Source organism: Macaca fascicularis, chromosome 1 (assembly GCF_037993035.2).
Source record: "Macaca fascicularis isolate 582-1 chromosome 1, T2T-MFA8v1.1".
Classification (NCBI taxonomy): Eukaryota; Metazoa; Chordata; class Mammalia; order Primates; family Cercopithecidae; genus Macaca; species Macaca fascicularis.
The window spans coordinates 55,954,994-55,975,608 of NC_088375.1; the positions used below are offsets into that span (position 1 = coordinate 55,954,994).

The 20,615-nt window shown below is 32.7% G+C and overlaps 1 protein-coding gene across 14 annotated transcripts in view; it reads left to right on the plus strand.

Annotated features, from left to right (window-relative positions):
- Positions 1 to 20,615, plus strand: part of NEK7 (NIMA related kinase 7) — a 146,005-nt gene that overhangs the window by 87,545 nt on the left and 37,845 nt on the right. For all 14 annotated transcript variants that reach the window (XM_065539256.1, XM_074031859.1, XM_074031876.1 and 11 more), the window contains 3 exons: positions 4,568 to 4,630; positions 6,091 to 6,201; positions 19,765 to 19,873. In XM_065539256.1, the coding sequence (XP_065395328.1) occupies positions 4,568 to 4,630; positions 6,091 to 6,201; positions 19,765 to 19,873 (283 nt within the window). The remainder of the gene's footprint in view (positions 1 to 4,567; positions 4,631 to 6,090; positions 6,202 to 19,764; positions 19,874 to 20,615) is intronic.

A 20,615-nucleotide genomic window follows, 5' to 3' on the forward strand; every position in this document is an offset into this window, starting at 1 on the left:
GATTCTTCTCTCTTTTCTTCTTTATTAGTCTTGCTAGTGGTCTGTCAATTTTGTTGATCTTTTCAAAAAACCAACTCCTGGATTCATTGATTTTTTGGAGAGTTTTTTGTGTCTCTATCTCCTTCAGTTCTGCTCTGATCTTAGTTATTTCTAGCCTTCTGCTAGCTTTCGAATGTGTTTGCTCTTGCTTCTCTAGTTCTTTTAATTGTGACGTTAAAGTGTCAATTTTAGATCTTTCCTGCTTTCTCTTGTGGGCATTTAGTGCTATAAATTTCCCTCTACACACTGCTTTCAATGTGTCCCAGAGATTCTGGTATGTTGTATCTTTGTTCTCATTGGTTTCAAAGAACATCTTTATTTCTGCCTTCATTTCGTTATGTACCCAGTAGTCATTCAGGAGCAGGTTGTTCAGTTTCCATGTAGTTGAGCGGTTTTGATTGAGTTTCTTAGTCCTGAGTTCTAGTTTGATTGCACTGTGGTCTGAGAGACAGTTTGTTATAATTTCTGTTCTTGTACATTTGCTGAGGAGTGCCTTACTTCCAATTACGTGGTCGATTTTGGAGTAAGTACGATGTGGTGCTGAGAAGAATGTATATTCTGTTGACTTGGGGTGGAGAGTTCTATAGATGTCTATTAGGTCTGCTTGCTGCAGAGATGAGTTCAATTCCTGGATATCCTTGTTAACTTTTTTTTGTGAGAAGAAATGTTATAATGTATATTTTATGTATATAGATTGATGTGTGTGTTTTTACACACATGTGCTTTTAGCACTTTACAAAAGTGCTAAATGATATACATTAAGATTTTATTGGTACTTGTTTCTTAAGAATATGCATGAGGAAAAAGGAGAATCTACTTTTAACTTTATATTTCTCTATTGTTTGACTGAAAAAATCATGTGTGATTTTGTAATAAAAAAATTCAAATGAAAATTAAAAAAAAAAAAAATGTTCCACATCATAGAGACATTGATTACTGAGAGATTAGAGACATATATGTCTCCAAGTTTGTGATTTTCTTCATTTTAATTACTGGTACTGTATGGGCATTATTCTTTCTCTGTCTCCTAAAACAAACAAACAAAAATACCAGGAATTCCATCAAGATCTAATATACTTATAGTTTTGTGCTTTCCAGTATATCTTTGAGTTATCTCAAATTCCTTGTAAATAGCATTTCCTGAGAAGGGCATCAGCATTCATGATGTGTCAAGAATCAGTTATTTCTCATGCCATTTTGATTTAAAGTGCAAGTAGTCTGTGTGTGTGTTTCATACCTATAACTAATACCAAGTTCAAAGTTTTCTATTTCCATTAGTGTTTGTTTTATTGTTTAACATGTTAATATAGTAATCCCTTTGGGGGAATGAATGGCATTTCTATGTGAAATTGCTAAATGTAAAGCTTATTCCTTCAATTCAAGAACTTTTGATTTTACATATATATGTGTATATATATGTGTGTGTGTATATATGTGTGTGTGTATATATATATATTTTTTTTCTGAATGGCATTACGCATTCCTGCTTATACAAATCAGTTATTGAGAGCCCTTCCAGCCAGCCATACTCACCCCCATTAAGGTTCTTACATCACTTTGAACAAGTAGCACTTACAATTTGCGTGTTAATTTTCTGTGTTGCTGTCTGCATTCTGCATCTGACACTCTGCATCTTAAAGGACTGCAAGATGGATTTCTTATTTGTAGCTGTAATAAAATCTGATAGTAAGGTGGCATTCAGCATGGATTTTTATATGTAGAAAGGGTGGACATTAACAGTTTAAGCTTGTCTGTACTCAGCATCAGGTTATTCATATTAATCATTTGTGTGTAGAGTTAAAACTATGATGCTCTTGGAGAAAATTTCCACAAGATTTTTCGTTCCTCCATAAATGGTGTCATATGGTATGTTCTTTAATACTGGTATTTTTTTAACCCCTGCTATTGGTGTCCATTTATATCTTGCTCATTTTGTCAAAACTTGATGTATACAACAGCTTAATGTTTGCCAAAACATGTCTCACTAGATAGTTTTATGTGAACTTCATGATAGTGATTTGCCACTCATAGTCCTTTCCTTCCCCCACCAACCCCAGCCCCTTTTCCTTTCCTTGCTGTTGTTTCATTGTGTTGCATTCTGTTCCATTCTGAAATCATGGTAGTTAACATGAGTTCACTGTGGCTGACATGGTTAGAATTACTGCTAATGGAGAAACAAGTTAACTCTCTTCAATGTATGTACTGGCATACATATTTCTTCTTCTGTTATTTGATTAAGTGGGAGAAACCTTGATGTAATCTAGTCTGTCTCTTTTTGTAAACCATTAACTAAGTTAAGGCTTTATATTTTTTCAAATCTTAAACAGTATGCAGTGCTCAACTATTTTACATTAAAAGTTGCAGAACGTAAATTTGATACTTGAAGTTTTCATTAGAAGTAGTAGAACCAAAATAATGTTGGTGAAAAAGCATATATATAGTTTTATTTTTTATTTTATTCTATTTTTAATTTTAATTTTTTTTGAGACGCAGACTCACTCTGTCACCCAGGCTGGAGTGCAGTGGTGCAATCTCAGCTCACTGCAAGCTCTGCCTCCCGGGTTCACGTCATTCTCCTGCCTCAGCCTCCAGAGTAGCTGGGACCATAGGCGCCAGCCACCCCGCCCAGCTAATTTTTTTTTTTTGTATTTTTAGTAAAGATGGATTTTCACCATATTAGCCAGGATGGTCTCGATCTGCTGACCTCGTGATCCGCCAGCCTTGGCCTCCCTAAGTGCTGGGATTACAGGTGTGAGCCACTATGGGCAGCCTGTATATCATTTTATATACTGCTATTTTCACTATGTAAAAGCACATGCATTTGTACAAGAAATAGAAGGGACTGAGCCAAAGCTAAAATTCTTTAAGGCAGTGAGTTTATGGATTTTATTTTTGCTTTATAATCTTATCTAATATCTTCATGGTTTTTTTTAAATTAAGAAAAATTAGAACTTTGTGTATCTTTGGATAGTAAGAATGATATCTAGAAAAAGTTGCCTCTCATAAGCTGTAATTATACACCCTTATTCCATATTTACCTTTATGCATTAGATATCTTTTGTTTCTGTCTGGTAGAACCCTGTAATTCTTTCAAGCTTCACCTCTAATGCTGCCCCCTCCCTACATGGGAGGAATTTCTTCCTTAGGTCTCTAATGCTACATTTTGTACACACATGTATTTTAATACTTCTTAGCTAGTTGTGTATGCATTACACTTCATGACAGCCTGGCTCATTGAGAAAACACTGACTGTGGAGCTAGAACTACCTGGCTTCAAGATTCTGTCATTTACTAGTTTTATGATCATAAGCATATTATTTAATATTTTTGAGCCTCAATCCTCATTTTGTTATTGTGGCCAGTACTACCTATCTTATAAGATTGCAATGAATTTCAAAGCATCATGTGTAAAGAGGCCAGCCCTCTCTGCTGGTGTCTAATAACTACTTCTCTAATTAAAAAGACTTGGATTCTGCCACTCCTTTGACATCGTACCTTTTCTTGGAATGTTAGCTGGCTGAATCAGGAAGACTTGATCAAGCTGATTACTAAAAATGTCATTTTTTAAAATTTGTTATGTCACTAGAGTTTTAATCACCTTGCAGTACTGACTTGGATTTTTTTTTTCCAGTCTCTAAGATATTGCTTTTTTAAATGTTATTTTCCACACACTTAGAACCTTGAGAGATTTGTGTTTTCAGAGACACATGAAATACCTTTTTGATTGTATTTTTTATTTTTATGTTTTTAATGGTAGGTTAATATTTTTCAACCTTTACTTCATTATCTTCCCTTCAAACTGCCTTTTTAGGCATTTCTTCCCAATTACCTCTACCCATGAAATTTTAATTCCACAAATACATCTGTTTATGTGCAATACTGTATGTGTATCTACACTTTATACTTAATAGAGTAAAATTTTGTTACCCTTCTCCTCAAAGAACCAAATTTCACCCCCTTGAAATGATAGCACCCTTGTCAAAAATGCATACATCAGACCTTTTAGACATGATTTGATGGAACAGATTAATAGTTCACTGCTTGGGTTCTAGACGGATAATTCTAAGAATGAATTCTGCTTGCTCTGTTGATTAGCTGTGTGACCTTTTGTCAGTCTCCTTAGCTTTCTAAAGCTTCTCTTCTTCATCTGTAAAATGGGAATACTACTATTATCATCCTCATAAGGTTGTGCAGTACATTTAGCACATATTAATTGCTCAACATGTATTAGCTATTACTTTATCATCTTAATAATCACAACTTTAATTTTGTTCTTTGGAACTTAAGACCTTAGTGTCAAGGGATATCTAACTGTTCTCTTTATCCATTTTTTAAATACTGACTGCTGAAAATGTAAGTGTTGTTGGTAACGTAAGATACCTGCAGACCTCTATAATAAATAAAAGCTAATCGGAAAGAAAATTCCTTAGTGTACATATAATTACATGTAGAGTATTAAAATGAATTTACATGATAGCTTGAACCATAGGTTATTATTTCATTAAATAATTCTGGGTTCTATTTTTAGATATTTGATTTAATGGATGCCAAAGCACGTGCTGATTGCATCAAAGAAATAGATCTTCTTAAGGTAATTAATGAACTATTGACTCTTTTGAACATAACATTGTGATAAAAGTGATTTACTAAAATATCACACGTAAACACAAAAAGGTTTTTAAGACTTACACTACACTGATTTTCAAGTAATATTATGTAAGGTTGAATTTCAGTATATTGAAGAATATAGTTTTTTTTTTGGATTTATTGTTAAATAATATAATCAGAACATTTGGTAGGACCAGCTTTTTTTTTCTCATTTCAAACTAGGAAATAGATAAAACGGGCATAAAACATTGAAAAATTTTTTTTCTTGACCACCCCAACAAGATATATTCTAAAGGTTAAGTAATATAAATGCAAATTAGTATTATCTCAACATGTATTATATTGAAATGGTTCACATGCATTTTCTAACGTTTCAAAACCTTTTTCCAGACTTAGACAGAGTGCATCTAAAGAGTATGCCAGGAATTAGCTTTTTAGTTTCTCATCTACTAAAAATATGACTGAGACCTCAATTATTTCTGCACTGATTCGTTTATAGTGAAGTTTCTTTTGAGAAATGCTGTGGCTTATGTTGTATTTTTAACTTTTAGTTAAGATTTGGGTGTTTTTTTATGCCATCCATTTGTGTTAGTGCCTAAAATGAACCAGATTTATGCAAAAAGGAAAAAAGTAAGGTCAAAGCAATGTTTTCTGACTATTTTGTTAGTTGTAGTTATTTCTTGGCACAGGAAGTAGCTGGCTTAAATATATGTGAACTTTTACTGTAGAAATAGCACGTCATCATAGAAAATTTGCAGAGAAAACTTTAAGTAGAAAGAAGAAAGTCACCCATACTTTCTGCATAATTTCTCAGAGAAACAATGCATCTCATATTAATGTGTTTAAAGATTGAACAAAAGGACTGTAAATGAGTAGGGACTGATACATGTATTTCTACAAGGTAAAATTTTTCTTAGGGATGATTTTATGAATTGGCTCACATAAATAAGTCCTGTATATTATTTGATATAAAAGCAATAGTTAGATATAGTATAGTAGATACCAGCTGTGTTTTGTCTGCTAGCTGGAGTTATTCTAGGACCAGCCATAACTTCTAAATAGGAGTAAAAAGGGCTACTTTATCATTGAGTGTTCCTAAATGAAAGTTCTCGTTTTGAGGATGTAATTTTTAGCAGTTGGTGACCTAATTCTGTCATTTACTTCTTGCATCTGTTGATATACTTATTGGGCTTAGCAGTACTTTTAAATTAAGATTTAAATGTAAAATATATTATTTCTAATAATATTAAGGTGAAATTATACCTTTTACTTTTAATAATTGTAGTATTTGTTTCAAAATTCATTAAAGAAAAATATACTGTCATGTTAAGATTTCTATAATTTAAAAAATACAGTTAAGTTTGCTCTTAAGTTACAAAACTGTAAGTGACTCTTAGAAATTTACAGTAAGAAAACTTTCTGATGCCTGTTTTATTTTCTCAGCAACTCAACCATCCAAATGTAATAAAATATTATGCATCATTCATTGAAGATAATGAACTAAACATAGTTTTGGAACTAGCAGATGCTGGTGACCTATCCAGAATGATCAAGGTAAGTTTTTAAAAAATCGTCTTAATGTTTTGTTTTGTTTTTTCTAATAGAATTGTCTGTTAAACATATAGGGATATTAGATATTTTAAACTAAAGACCTCAATGCAAGACTTATCTGGTAGATATGTAATAAATAGTAGATGATTAGTGATCATAATTCTGAAACTGGTTTACTTGGTGATGTTTCCACTGGTCAGCTTAAATATCTAAAACCAAAACCAACTTGGAAAGGGACCAAGATATTTGTCTTCTATAAGTCAAGTTTTGCTGTTTGATTCTCTGAGCAGACCATGCTTGCTCCTGTGTCTCTGGACATGAGTAAAAGGAGGTAGAAAGAGACTCTAGAGCAGCCTGACCTATTTCTGGGGGGGATCCATCAAAGAAAGTGGGATTTGCAGTCAGACCTTGGATATCAACCCCACATAAAAATTGTTTTACCTTCTTTTCTAAGGGCATATTAATTGGGTTTAAGTTCAGCTGCAATTAATAGAAACCCTTAAATAATAGTAGCTTAAAAACTGTTTGTCCTTGGGCCAGTTACTCCTCTGCGTCACATTTTCTAAAAAACAAAGTAATAATATGACCTACTTTATAGGATTGTTGTAATTATTGAATTAATTAACATTTATTAAGAGCTTAGAAGAATGCCTCACACATTGTAAGGCTATGTAAATGTATCTGCTGCTGCTATTATTATTATTGTTATTTTTATTACTTCTCTGTCACGTAAAAGTCTGGGGCTAGTATGGTAGCTCTGTTCTATCAAGAGTATTTTAGAGACCTAGCCTATTTCTAGCTTATCAAGTCACACTAGGCTTGAAGGGACAAAGAGTACATGCTGGCTTTATCTTAAAGCACATTCCTGAGTGCTGCCTGTCACACAACATTTTCAGCTTCATTCCCTTGGCCAGAATGTAGTCTCATGAACCTATCTAGCTGCAAGGAAGGCTGGAAAAGAAAGTCTTCATTCAGCTGGCTGTGTGCCCAGCTAAACTTCTGTTACTATGGAACACAACTTGAACCGTCTAGAAACAAACAAGAATAACTGAATGAGAAAAACAAAAGCTATTTATTCGAGCTTGCTGTAGCAAGGGAGTCAGCCAATCATCACTTGCATCTTGGCAGAGAATTGAAAGCAGACAAAGGAATGAAAGGTTTATAGCGGGAAGAAAAGGGTAGCCTTTGGGTATGCCCTGATGGGAGACTGCTGACATAGAGAAGCTATAGACCAGCTGACTAGAAACAGGGTGTCCTTGTGATTGGTTAGGAGTACATATTTGGCTTTCTCTGGTTGGTCCTAGTTAGAAGCAGGGACAAAATTAGGGAAGCTGTCAGTTGTTATTCAATTGTTATAGAAGTTACTGTTTGGCTTCCTAGATTGTCACTAGAGAGAGCAGTCTGGCTTCCTGCAAGTCTAACTTATAGCACGCTGACTTCCTGTGTTGTTTAGTGTAGATAAAGAGTTGATTTCCTGGGCAGGTAGGAAAGATTGATATGTGGTTGGATATATGTACATACATTAGTACATATGTCTTTAAGTAGATGGATGGATATGTGTACATGCATTAGTACATATGTCTTTAAAAAGTATACATATAAACATACTATATATTACTTAACCATCATAATAAAACTATGTGACAGGTATTACTGACCCAATTGTATTTATATGGTCCTTCCTTTTTCTCCCTCATTCCCATGTCCCAGAAATAATCTCTAACCGTTATGTGCATAAAACCTTCCCAACTTTACTTACTATCTTTATACCCATTTAAATATAAAAATATATACCGATACACGTATTCTTTCTCAGACACATCACGATTTATTTTATTACTTTGTTAATAGATAGTTGGATTGTTTTCATTTTTATTCTTACAGAGAAATCTCAAGTACAAAGCCTTATCTACATCAATACAACTATATCTATACATACTCCATTGTCTATTTCTATTACATAGATTCGTATACATATTGCCGAGTAAGAGTATACACATTTTAAATAATAGCTATTGCCAAATTAGTCCCTTAAATAGTTAATACCAATTTGTAGCTTTTAAAAAATATCTCTATATTTTATTTTTTTATTTATTAGACATTTACTGTGTGCCAGGTACATGGTTTATGGCTTTTTGGAACTCGTCATCTAGTGGGATAATCAGGCATTTGACTAATACTAATGTAAAACTGTATACCTGCAGTTGTAATAAGTTATATAAAGGAAAAGTGCGGGTTATAAGGGATGATTATAACAGGACCTCTGAAACTACACTGGTGAATTCAGATGGCAATTAAAGGATTTTAATCAGTTGTCCTAGTTATTTAATCTTAATGATTGAGCCAGTTTCTACATCAATAAAATTGGGTCAGTAATACCTGTCTTACAGTGTTATTATGATGGTTAAATAATATAATATGTAGTATGTTTATATATATATTTTGAAGACATATGTACAAATGTATGTACACATACCCATCCATCTATCTGTGTCTTTATGCATGTATGATATCTCATAGGTATTCACATTTTCTTTATTCCATTTAAACCTCTGATCACTACGCTTCTAGCCTCCTTGCATCATACAAATCTACTCTTTTCTACTCTTCAAAGTTGTCTTTATTCCTCCAGTTTTACAGAGTATTTAAAAGTCACTAGACAGGAGCACCCTCACCTTCCCATGACTGAACCTGCTAGACCTACTTGTGTCTGTTACTGTTCTCTCCTCCTTCTCTCCTGTTACCATATTCTTGTTAGATAGGAGGGATTGTTATGTTTCCCTCCACCTGGGTTCTCTACCCTTTCTCTGCCTGTATTCTCAGAAATCTTAATTCCTATCATTATCTGTTCCCAGTCCTAGATTCATAACCATTGTGCACTTCTGAGTTCCTTCTCTCATCATTTAAATATGCTCAGGTCACTGTTATTTTAAACATATTTACGTGTATATACATGCACATACACCTGTTCCCCATTCATTCATTCATTCAAGAAACTTATTTTCCAGTGGAGAAGTCAAATGCTAAAAGCAAGTAGAATATATGATATGCCAGATGTTGATAAATCAATTAAGAAAAATTAAAGAAAGAAAAGCAATAAGGATTTTAGAGGAGGTGTGTTGCTATTTTATTTTATTTATTTAATTAATTTTTTTGAGATGGAATCTCACTCTGTCGCCCAGGCGGGAATGCAGTGGTGCGATCTCGGCTCACTGCAACCTCTGCCTCCCAGGTTCAAGCAATTCTCCTGTCTCTGCCTTCCTAGTAGCTAGGACTACAGGCGTGCACCACCACACCCGGCTAATTTTTGTATTTTTAGTAGAGACGGGGTTTCACCATATTGGTCAAGGTGATCTCGAACTTTGACCTCAGGTGATCCACCTGCCTCAGCCTCCCAAAGTGCTAGGATTACAGGTGTGAGCCACTGTACCCAGCCTGTGTTGTTATGTTAAGTAAGATAATCTCAGAAGAAGCTCTTAAGTCCTACCACCCTCACCTCTGCCTGCTTTTTCCTTCAATTACTACCCTAGTTCTTTTTTTTCCATCACAGTCAGACACTTACTCCTGACTCTCTTTCCAACCTACCACACATAATAGCTCTTTAATGACCTCTATCATGAAAGCCAAAGGACTTTGTCCAGTCTTCATTCTGCTTGATCTCTCAGCAGCATTTGGCCCTGCTTTTCATACCCTTCTTCCTAAAACACTTCTCCACCGGCTTATTGAGTCCCACAGTGTCTTGATTTTCTTCCTACCTCTCTGGAGACTATCATTTTTCTTAACTGAGTCATTCTCTTCTTCCTGGCCTTTAATGATGGAATTTTAAGTTTCAGTCCTTGACTTTTTTTTTTTTTTAGTTCTGACTCACATTATAGCTGATCTCATTCATACCTGTGTATTCAGTTACTGTCTATACTCTTGTTGACTTCCAATTTTTTATCTTTAGCATGGAGCACTCTCTAAATTCTGACTCTATATTGGCTCAATATGCCTGTAAACAAATTCCTTACAGACTACCCATCCTCCCATATTCCCTAACTCGAGGCCTGGCACCAATTTATCTAGTTGTGCACTCTGGAAACCAGGATTCTTTTTTGACATTTCACTCTCCCTTACCTCTTCTTTTCAATCTCACCAGATTCTGTTTATTTTTCCTTCTAAATCCATTCAAATTTCTTCACCTGGCTCCCTTTCCATTTCTCTCCCTATCATCTCTCATTTGGAGAGAGAGATAGCTTTTTAACTGTCTCCCAGTATCCAGCACCCATTCCTTAAATCCGTTTCTCCATCAGTCTTTAAGACGTTAGAGGGGAGAGAAACAAAGCAAAAGGAAAACCTCCTTTCAATCAAATCTTTCTAGGTTTTCACTTTAAGGGTAAAGACTAAAATGTTTGGCAAGATTCAGCAAGCCTTGTGTTCTATAGAAGATACGCTCCCTCAGAGAGGATCAGAGTCCGTTTTGTGTATTCACATATCCCAAGTGCCTAGAGCAGTGCCTGGCACAGAGCTTGTGCTCAGCATATATTTGCTATAGAATCTAACTCCTGCTCTTGCTGTGGCATATTGGCCTTTCATTTCCTTGAATGTGATTTTATTTTACCTGGGATGCTCTTCTCCATTCTTGGCTGACTTTATTTCTGCTTGTACTTCAGTTCTTAGGTATCACTTCCTCAAGCATTTTCCTTTCACTCATAGAGTACTTTATGGTGTAAGTGCTCCCAGAGTGCCCTTCCTACATAAGACTTAGTAATATAATCATGCATTTATGTGTGTACTTATTTTATTGGTGTTTGTATTTCCCATTAGACTTAAATTTCTTTTGAGCACAGAGACCATGCTGGCTTTTCTTGCCTGGCTGTCTTCAGTTCCTAGCTCATAGTACCAACTTCGATAAATATGTAGTGAATAGATGTATAGAAGTTGGTTGTTTTACTTCTATTACACTTCTCTGTTCCAGGGCTCAGTAGATAACATGGGTGGTTGTATAATTGTCACAACAATTTCCTGCTGCTTTATGCTCTGGTCTCATAGAGAGTTGCTGTGATATTCAGTATATTTTTTTACGGGAGTGGGGTTGGGTAGTTAAGAAATTCTAAAATTGTTTTCTGAACATGCTTATTAGTTCTGTAAGCAGTTCTTTATAAGATAGATTATATCAGGAAAAAAATCATAGGAACTTCTTTTGTGAAGGAATAGAACAGTGGCTTAAAGCTTTGTAAAGGACAGCAGTGAATGCTTGAATTGTAATGAACATGATTCATTTCTTTTTAGTGAGTAATATTGTAAATCATTGTGCATCATAGCAATGTATTTCATTCTCTCAAGTCTTCAGCTTAATTGGGGTAGAAGAGGAAATATAGCTTCTGGTCTGTATTCCAGAAATGAACCTCTGGATAGCATTGCATCAAAGATTTTTACAAGTAAATAATTAATTGGTTCAGAGCAGACTGACAAATATAATTAAGCAATTTATAGTTGAAATATTCAGTATTTCTCTAATTAGTGACAAAGGAATACCTGAGGCTGTGGTCAGATGAAATACTTCCCAGATGAGTTTTAGGATAAAAGGAAATCTAGAATTTTTCATCATAATTTCTTCATTATCAGCAATCAGAATTTTAAAGGAAAATCGACCTTACAAAACAGATTTCAGTTAAATTGTGATGTATATGCCATATATTTTCTTTATTGTAGTTAAATTGGACACATACATGCTCCATTTTGTAGTATGTCTTATTATACTGTTTATTTCTCTATTCTAATGTCAAGAAACATATTTGGTGATGAAGACCCAGTGTAGAGGAAATTAATCTCAAAAATATATAAATAAGAAGATTTTAAAATTTCAACTTGTCAATAGAAATGTTACTGAAACATATTTTAAATTTTCATGGTTCATTTCACAATATATACTTCATTCATTGAACTATTTGTAAGTACGTGTATTTATAACTACCTATTGGTAAGTCAATTTGAGACAAATAGAAGAAACTATAAATGTGTGTACTTAATATTATATATTTTTAAAAATTGTTTCGCCAGAATATCAATGAAATAAAATGTAACCTAATAAATATTTTGAGAAGAAACTCAGAGGTTTGTTATCTGCCAAGAGAATGTCATACCATATCACAGGGGCTAAGGAGGAAATGAGTATTATTCTTATAAATATTTTTTAGTTAAATATGCAATACAAATAATTTAAATGGATGTCTGTTTTCTGCCAGGAGTTTGGCACTGCGCAAAATAAATAAATAAGACCATCGTTTCTTATTTCTAGGATATTTAGGTATAGGCTATCTTCTTAGATTGCTGACTTTGTGTTTTCTACCTTGTTACCACCTGTAGGTCATTCCTTCTAAATTTGCTAGGAGCCTTAAAACTCCTTTTGTTTATATATACATAAAATTAATTTTACATATTGATTTTTCATGTGTTTACAGTTGTATTTTGTATTAATTTTTTATTGCTTCATAGCAAATTACCACAAATTTAGCAGCTTTAAGCAACACAAATTTATTAACTCTAGATTCCTGTGGATCAGGATTAGTGGGTTCTCTGCTGAAGGTCTTAGAAAATTGAAATCAAGGTGCCATCTGCGGCTGTGAGCTCACTGAGGTTCAGGGTCTTACTCCATGTTCACTGGTTTTTGGGGGAATTCAGTTCCTTGAAGTTGTATGGCTAAAGTTCCTGTTTCCCTCCTGGTTGTCAGCTGGGGGTATCCTTAGGTTCTTGAGGCTGCTGGCCGTTTTCTGCCCCATTTGTCTCCACAACCTGCCATTGTGTTCCCTTAAGATCAGCAGGAGAATTTCTCTGGGTTCAGATCTCTCTTGTCGTTTTTGAATGGCTCACCCAATTAGGTCACGACTACTCAGGCTAATGTCTTTCTTGATTAACTCAAAGTCAGCTGATTAGGGACCTTAATTACATCTGCAAAATCCCTTCTATATAACATCATATAAAATGGGAAGAGTAATTAATAATATTCACATGTCCTACTCACATTCAAGAGAATGGGATTATATAACAGGACTTGAGAATTTAGGGGAGTGATGTACATCTTAGAATTCTGCTTATGGCAGACATTAATATATTAGCTAAATGTCAACCATGTTTTGGAGATAACTGTTATTTTCAAATATTGTAACTCAAAAATCTTGTTCACCTACTTGGTTTGGCTGTTTTTACATTTGCAGACACATTTTTATTTGTACTTATCCAAATGTAGAGGTTGTATTGGAAATAAAATCACTTTGAAATGTCTTTTACACTCTTGGCCTTTGGATCCTTAAAGCAATAAAGGTTTCCCAGCAGTCCCATCTCTCTTTGATAACTCTGATTTATTGTTTACCAGGATACCTACACTTTCCATTTCAGCGTCTGGACAAAGTGTATAGCCCATGTCAGACAATTATGAGAACTGCCAGTGATTCCAAATGCAGTTTCTCACTAAGACTTTTGTATAAGATCGTCATCTGTCTTATATTTCATTTTAGAATTATTCTGAAGTCCTACAAGTTAGTAGCGCCATCTGAAAAAAAGCTACACAGGATTGAATATTCTTTTATATATATAAATTAAAAATATACATTTTATATATATACACACACATAGATACATTTACTTAGGTACCTATATAATATATGTACATCTATGTGTCTATATCTGTATAAATTTTTGTCTACATATGGTATGTATATATAGGTGTGTTATATAGAATTTTTTTAAAGAGCAATGTTACTGATAAAATATCACTTGTGTTTTCCTTGATACTTAAGTAGTTTGAAATTGAAGCAGTATAGAACTTAGAGATTTTAGGAAATTGAACACTTTATACCATGAAATGACCATTATTTAATTCTGTGAGCATAAATAAAAGGTGGTGTATGAACTTTGATCTTTGTTTGCTTGGAAAAAATTGAAGATAATTTTGAAGGAGCTTATTGCTCCTTACATTTGAAGATGATAGTGATATAAAACTCCCTTTTGTAAACCATGAAATAGCATCGCGAGCAGTAATTTTGGTAACTGTAGACACTGAAGTAAAGATAAGGGTTCAGATACCATTATGTTAAGCATCTTAATTTCTCTCCTTTAGATTTCAATTGAGATACTTTTACTGTTCTGCTGTGTTTTCTTTGTTCATTATGAAAATTAAAATATCTCTTCAACTCTTACTGTTGTCTAGTATAACATAGCAAGAAAGAATTTATTAAAGAGGGAAATATTTCTGTTTCTCTTTGTGACCTTCTTTGTCTCCTCTAAGACTGACCGACTATTCTTTTTAATCTCACTTTATCACTAGTACTTTGATGCAATAGAGAAAACATTTTAAGTATTTCCAAGTATTTTCTTATCAGTTTTAGTAATGTGGAAACTTCTCTTAAGAATTATTCACATGGCAGCAATGCAGGGACCATTCTTTGTAGTAATTCTATTGCATTTGTGTGTTTTTATTGTTGATCTTTTAGTTTTTTAATATTCTAAATAAGTTCCTTGATATTGATGTACCGGTTTTCAGGAGGCAACTGTTTTGGGGAAGTTTTGTGACTTTATGAGTACTTATTTTTCTTGTTTGCTAAATAATTTAAGAGGTTTTTTTCCCCTCAAGGTGTAATTGCTCCCGAAAAATATTTTCTGTTTCACATTTTCTACCCTAAGATGAAATATATTTTTGGCTTGCATTAATAACCTGCATAATTTTAACTTTTGGGAATCAATTGATTATATTTATATTCTATTATAATCTAAAAACAGCTTAGCACTCTTAATAGATTTTCAAACATTACAGGAAAAGACAAAGACTGGTAGACCTTGGATAAGAAGATAAAAAGATGCTAGTGATAAGTATTCTCAGTGATCTCATGACTGTAAGGCCCATTCTACTTTACACCTTCTAATGCAACTTAAGGTATCTGAATTTTATTCAGTGTGCCAAGAGAGAAAATACTTATGCACTGTAAATTAGTATTACATGCCAAAATTTTAATTTTATATAATTTCCCACAATTGTATATAGCAAATATTTGTAAAGTTTAGTTTGTTGATAACTCATTGTACCTCCAAAGAAAAATGTTTCCATAGAAAGATTAATTAAAAAATCACACTTAGAACTGCCCATTATACTTCCAGAAGCATCCTTTTTCATCACCCAGTATCTGTGCATTTGATTCTTTGAAATAACCACGACAAAATATAGTCTTATAAAATTGCATTATAATTGCAATGCTGTGTTTGGGAACATCCCCTCTGATGGTAAATGTTTGACCTAATTACAAGCTTATAGCAAAGAACTCCTTGTCATCTCATGTTAAGACCTTTTATATTATTAAATGGACCAGTAGGAATCTCTGAGTTTTTTTGTTGTTACTAATTGGATATATGAAGGATAAGGCATACCAGGAAACTATTATTTTTAAGTATGAAATGTGCCAAACAGACATTTATTATTTCTGTTTCATTTGAAACTAAGACTGTAGACCCACAGATTATATTTCAGAAGTGGTGGAGACTTCATAGATCATCTCCAAACTAGGAAGCTGAGACCCATCAAGGGTAAATGGTTTGTTCAAGGTCACACAACCAGTTACTGTCAAACCTTATAATCAAGTCTATTATTATAAGATGGATATGGATTGTGTTAGTGGCACATTTAAACATTTGACAACACTCCAAGCAGGAAATGCTTCCTTATATTTAACATAAATCACTTACTTCCTCTTACTAGATACTTGAAAGAAATGGAGAGCAGCTGGTGCCTGTAATTCCAGTTCTCTTATAACTTCATTATTTCTCATCATTTAATTAACATTTTTCCTAATCCTCTTCAAACACACCTTGCACACCAGGATTGCATTTTGTTTTGTTTTTTAAATTTTTTAAACACAGCAGTACATTTCTAAAGGATGCTTAGTGTATGATTCTCTGGATTGGTTACACAATTGCAAGTCCCTTTGTTAAATATTAAAAATTTTTAAAACGGCAGTAACAGGGCTTTAAACCAAGTGCCAGACCTGCATAATACAGGTTTCCTGCCCATGAAGCTGACCCTAATAGTTCCAGATATTTTGCCTGAAATTTTCTTTTTTAAAGATTAACATGTCAAACTGTATGCTTAAATGTTTTGATATGCCACAGAGAATAATAATTTTTTTGTAAAATAAGATCGTTTTCTATTCTTTCTCTGTTGATGAGGTTATGCTGGGTAATATCATTGAAGCTTTTCCTGAGATTTCTTGAGGAAGAATATTATAATTCTATAACTCAGAAATAAACAGTGTATATTCTACTTGGAGTTGTAATGTCTAGAATGCAGGAACCAAGTTACCCAATGGAGTTCAAAAATGGTGCTTAGATATTCAGTATCCACTATGTAATTGGATTTGATCTTGGTTGTTTAATTTGTAGTAGGGTGTTTGGAGATTAATAATTTTAAAAAGAGTGTATCTATTAAGATGTGACTATTTTCCCAAAATCTTTGAAAGGAAACATCTTGGATCAGCTGTAGCTCTTTTTATATTAATATAAATCACTTAGATGGTGATGCAGATGGGTTTTACCAGATAATGCTGAATTTCACCTAAGTGAAATGTTGGTAATCTTACACATAAGTCAGAAATAATATAATCTGATGTTTGTATATACATACATTTTGTATGTAAATTGATTAACTTTTTGTCACATCTGATTTTTCTATTTGAATAATATCCAGTATTTATTTGGATAATTTTGATAACAGTAGAAAAGGTGCTTTTAAAGTAACTAGTATTTGAAGATTTGCATAGAGAAAAGACTAGCCTACTTAAAAAAAAAAAAGACTAAACAAAATTATGTCCAAATTATCAGGTGTATATGGGTGTTGATTTTTGCTTGCCCATAAATTTTTGGATACTTTATTTTCAACTACAAAAAAAGTTGCAATTCTATTTCATAGCATAAATATGGTAAAAGCACCCTGTCACATATTCTTTCATTTTCTTATAAATATTTATATTAGTTCCAACTTTTAGATGTATTGGTTACATTATTTATTGCTATATCAAAAACTTGCGATATAACAAATATATGTACATTTTTACTTTTTACATGTTGGCATTAGATTTTTTTTAATCAGAGCTAACCATTTATATAGAGCTGCCTTTTTTCAAGGGAAAACAGGATTTTCAAACAATAATGCTCATTGGCTAGATGATTAACTTTTAAGAAGATATGTGTTTATTAGAATAAATTTTAAGAGAAGGTTGTTCTTTTTTTTTTTTTTATTTCTTTGGCTTTATAGAAGTTCCTATTTTGTGGTGCTAATATACATTTTACCCATAGTAAAAAGAATTCAAATTTTCATTGCCTTTTTGCCGTTCATCCTCTTTTAAGAGATAGCCAACAGTGCCACCATCAGAACAGACAGGCTCTTCTCATTTTAGGTGTTGGTTTTCTCGAAAAACAACAAAAAAAAACAAAACCCAAAAAACCCTATACTTAAGGAATGGTTTAAAAACCACATATGTTTAAGCAGACATTTATTAAAAATAATGAGAGATACTAATGGCATAATGAAACTGCCTTTATTTTATGAAAAAATCAAATTCATGTTATTCTTCAAAGGCCTATAACTAATTTGGATACTTAACTCTTACCAGGTCATTCTGAGTAGTAGTATATTGAATTCAGCTTATTGTCATCAGTTTTAACTTGTAAGCTACAGTCTCAAAGAATACAAAAACATGAAAATAATCAGATCATCTTGGTCCGGTAATGTCTTCCCTATTGTGCAATTTGGGGGCAATTTTTAAATTATGCCTTTTCTTTTAGACTTGATTTCTTTTTTATAATGGTATTTAAAAAGTAAACTTCCAACTACATTATAATTATGATGATTTCAAAATCTGTATTAAAGCATAAAAATTTGTTTTCATGGTCTGATATGTACATGATATGGTATATTTATTTTTGAATGAAAAGAAACCTGGTCCCCATCTTCCTGTTGACATCAAACAGTCCTCTGATATGCTAATCCAGCATCAGGGAGAGCACATATATACAGGGTTTATTTGGATTCATTCCAAGTCTGAAAGAAAATTATGTGTAAAGAACTGATTTTGCAGCATTACCCCCTTTGAATGAAAACTGATGTTGACACAGTCTGCAATTAAAAAGACATAGTCTTGAAACATGATATGGGAGGTTTCTAACATTTTAGTAAGACCCTGATTTGCTTTTTAATTACCTGGTCATCTAATTGTTTTTTATTCTTTGGGATATAATGTTACTGATGTAATAGCTATTGAAATTGCTAATAAATTTATTTCTGTAGTATGTGTTATAAGAAAGATTAACCTAAGATTATTAGCTTTTCCTTAAAGATTTATCCTTTGGTTCATACATTGAGTACATGTGAGACAGTAGATATAATTTTTTGCTCAGTATGAAGTAGGGATATCAGCGAATTTCCTGTACTGTTTTTCCATTCAGCCTGCCCTCAGCTGGTCACTGGTGTAAAAACTGAAAGGTAGCTGTTTTAGAATTTTCTCAAGTATAGTTCCTCCATATTCAATAACAAAAAATCCATTTAGTTGGACTTCTCAAAATATCTTTGGATATATTTGGATAAATTGCATTAAAGTACATATTTAAATTTTAATATATATATTTTAAAACAGTTAAAATTATTAGAAAATTTTATGAAAACCAATTAAAATGCAGTATTCATGTTGGTTATTTATAAGTATTGTTAAGTGGGAAACCACTTGCATTTTGTTTTTGAAAAATAATTTTTATGTATTGAATCTTTGTAAGTCTTACAAAGCTAAGAACTTTGTCCTTGAAGTAGTATATTATTAGTGTAGTCTTCTAGCAGATTTATTGTAGAAAAAATGAGCATAAATAAGTACCTCTGGTTTTACAATTATTGTAGTATTTGCCCTCTTATGTGCAAGGACCTCTCTCCTAAGTAGCCTGTTGGTGCTGTCAGCTTTTTGCCTGGGCATTCCTGTAAGGTTTTTCTTCTGTGGAGTTTAGTTTCATTCATTCAAAGCAGAGTACAAGTTTGACTTGCATTGTACAGTAGAAATATTCATGAAAACTTTCTACATAAATTCCTTTTATTTATTTAACTTTTAATAAATTGTGATATTTCAAATCACCAGGGTGGTTCAGTATTTAAAAGGAATTCTGTAGTGAAACCTTCTGCCAGGAGAAGAATTGTCTTTTAATGAATGTAATTACCTACAGGTATCTAGACTTTTTTATTCTGGCTCTTCTTAAAATCAAATTTGACATCTTCCTTTTAAGACAAGAAATTGTTTTAGATGTTAATTTTTTGAAATAGTGGGACGTCACAAAAATGTACCGTTACACAGTTTCCGCCAACCTTAGTTATAATAGGAAAAAACTTAAGCCATTATGTCAGATAAAATTCTTGGAATCATTTCAGTATAAAGATCATATGCTTTTCAGCTGATAATGGTAGATAAAATTAGGTGTTTTTCTGACTTACAGATTTTTTTCCTATCAGAATCCAGTCTTGAGAAATTTTAGATTTTATAATTCTTATTTTTAATTTTCAAAAAGCATTTTAAGAAGCAAAAGAGGCTAATTCCTGAAAGAACTGTTTGGAAGTACTTTGTTCAGCTTTGCAGTGCATTGGAACACATGCATTCTCGAAGAGTCATGCATAGAGGTAAGATAAAATCATTAAGAACTTTTAATCTTGTTTTAAATGATATAAGTTCTTTAAAGTAAATGTCTTCCAGTCATTACATAATACCATACTTTTTTAGGTAATTATTTTCAAATTATAATTGTGCTAGAATGTTAAACCTTTAAATAAAGCACTACTTGATTTTAAATAAGAATGTAAATTAATCTGCTTGACTCTTATGAGCATCTTACAAACCAGTAAGATGCTGTTGGTAAAGAGAAGACAGCAATCAAATATATTTAAGGAAGAGTTTTTTGTTTCTTCAATTAAACAATGTATATCATAACCACTTAGATTTTTAATATTCAGTATTAGCTCAGCATTCTTATCAGTCAAGTGGTTGAGCAGAGTATGTTAAGATTACATCAATGAGTAATTGATCCACTGATACTGAAGTGTGAAAAATTTTAATACAATTCATTTATGCAATTAAGATTTTTAAAGCCATCTAAGTAAATAATTATATGCCTAATAGTGTTGTGGTTTTATATTTTATGCAAATCTACCAATACGTTAATCTTTAGTAAGACATTTTATTTAAAATTAATATCAAAAGGACACGTGTATTTTGTACTTTAAATTTCACAGGTTTTTTTGAGAATGGAAAACAAAATGCATTTGAAATAGAAATTAATAATCACATTCATCATAGTACATTGATGATTAGCTGTCTATCAGAGAATCGAGAACTTCTAGGTATTAGGATATATCAGAATTATTC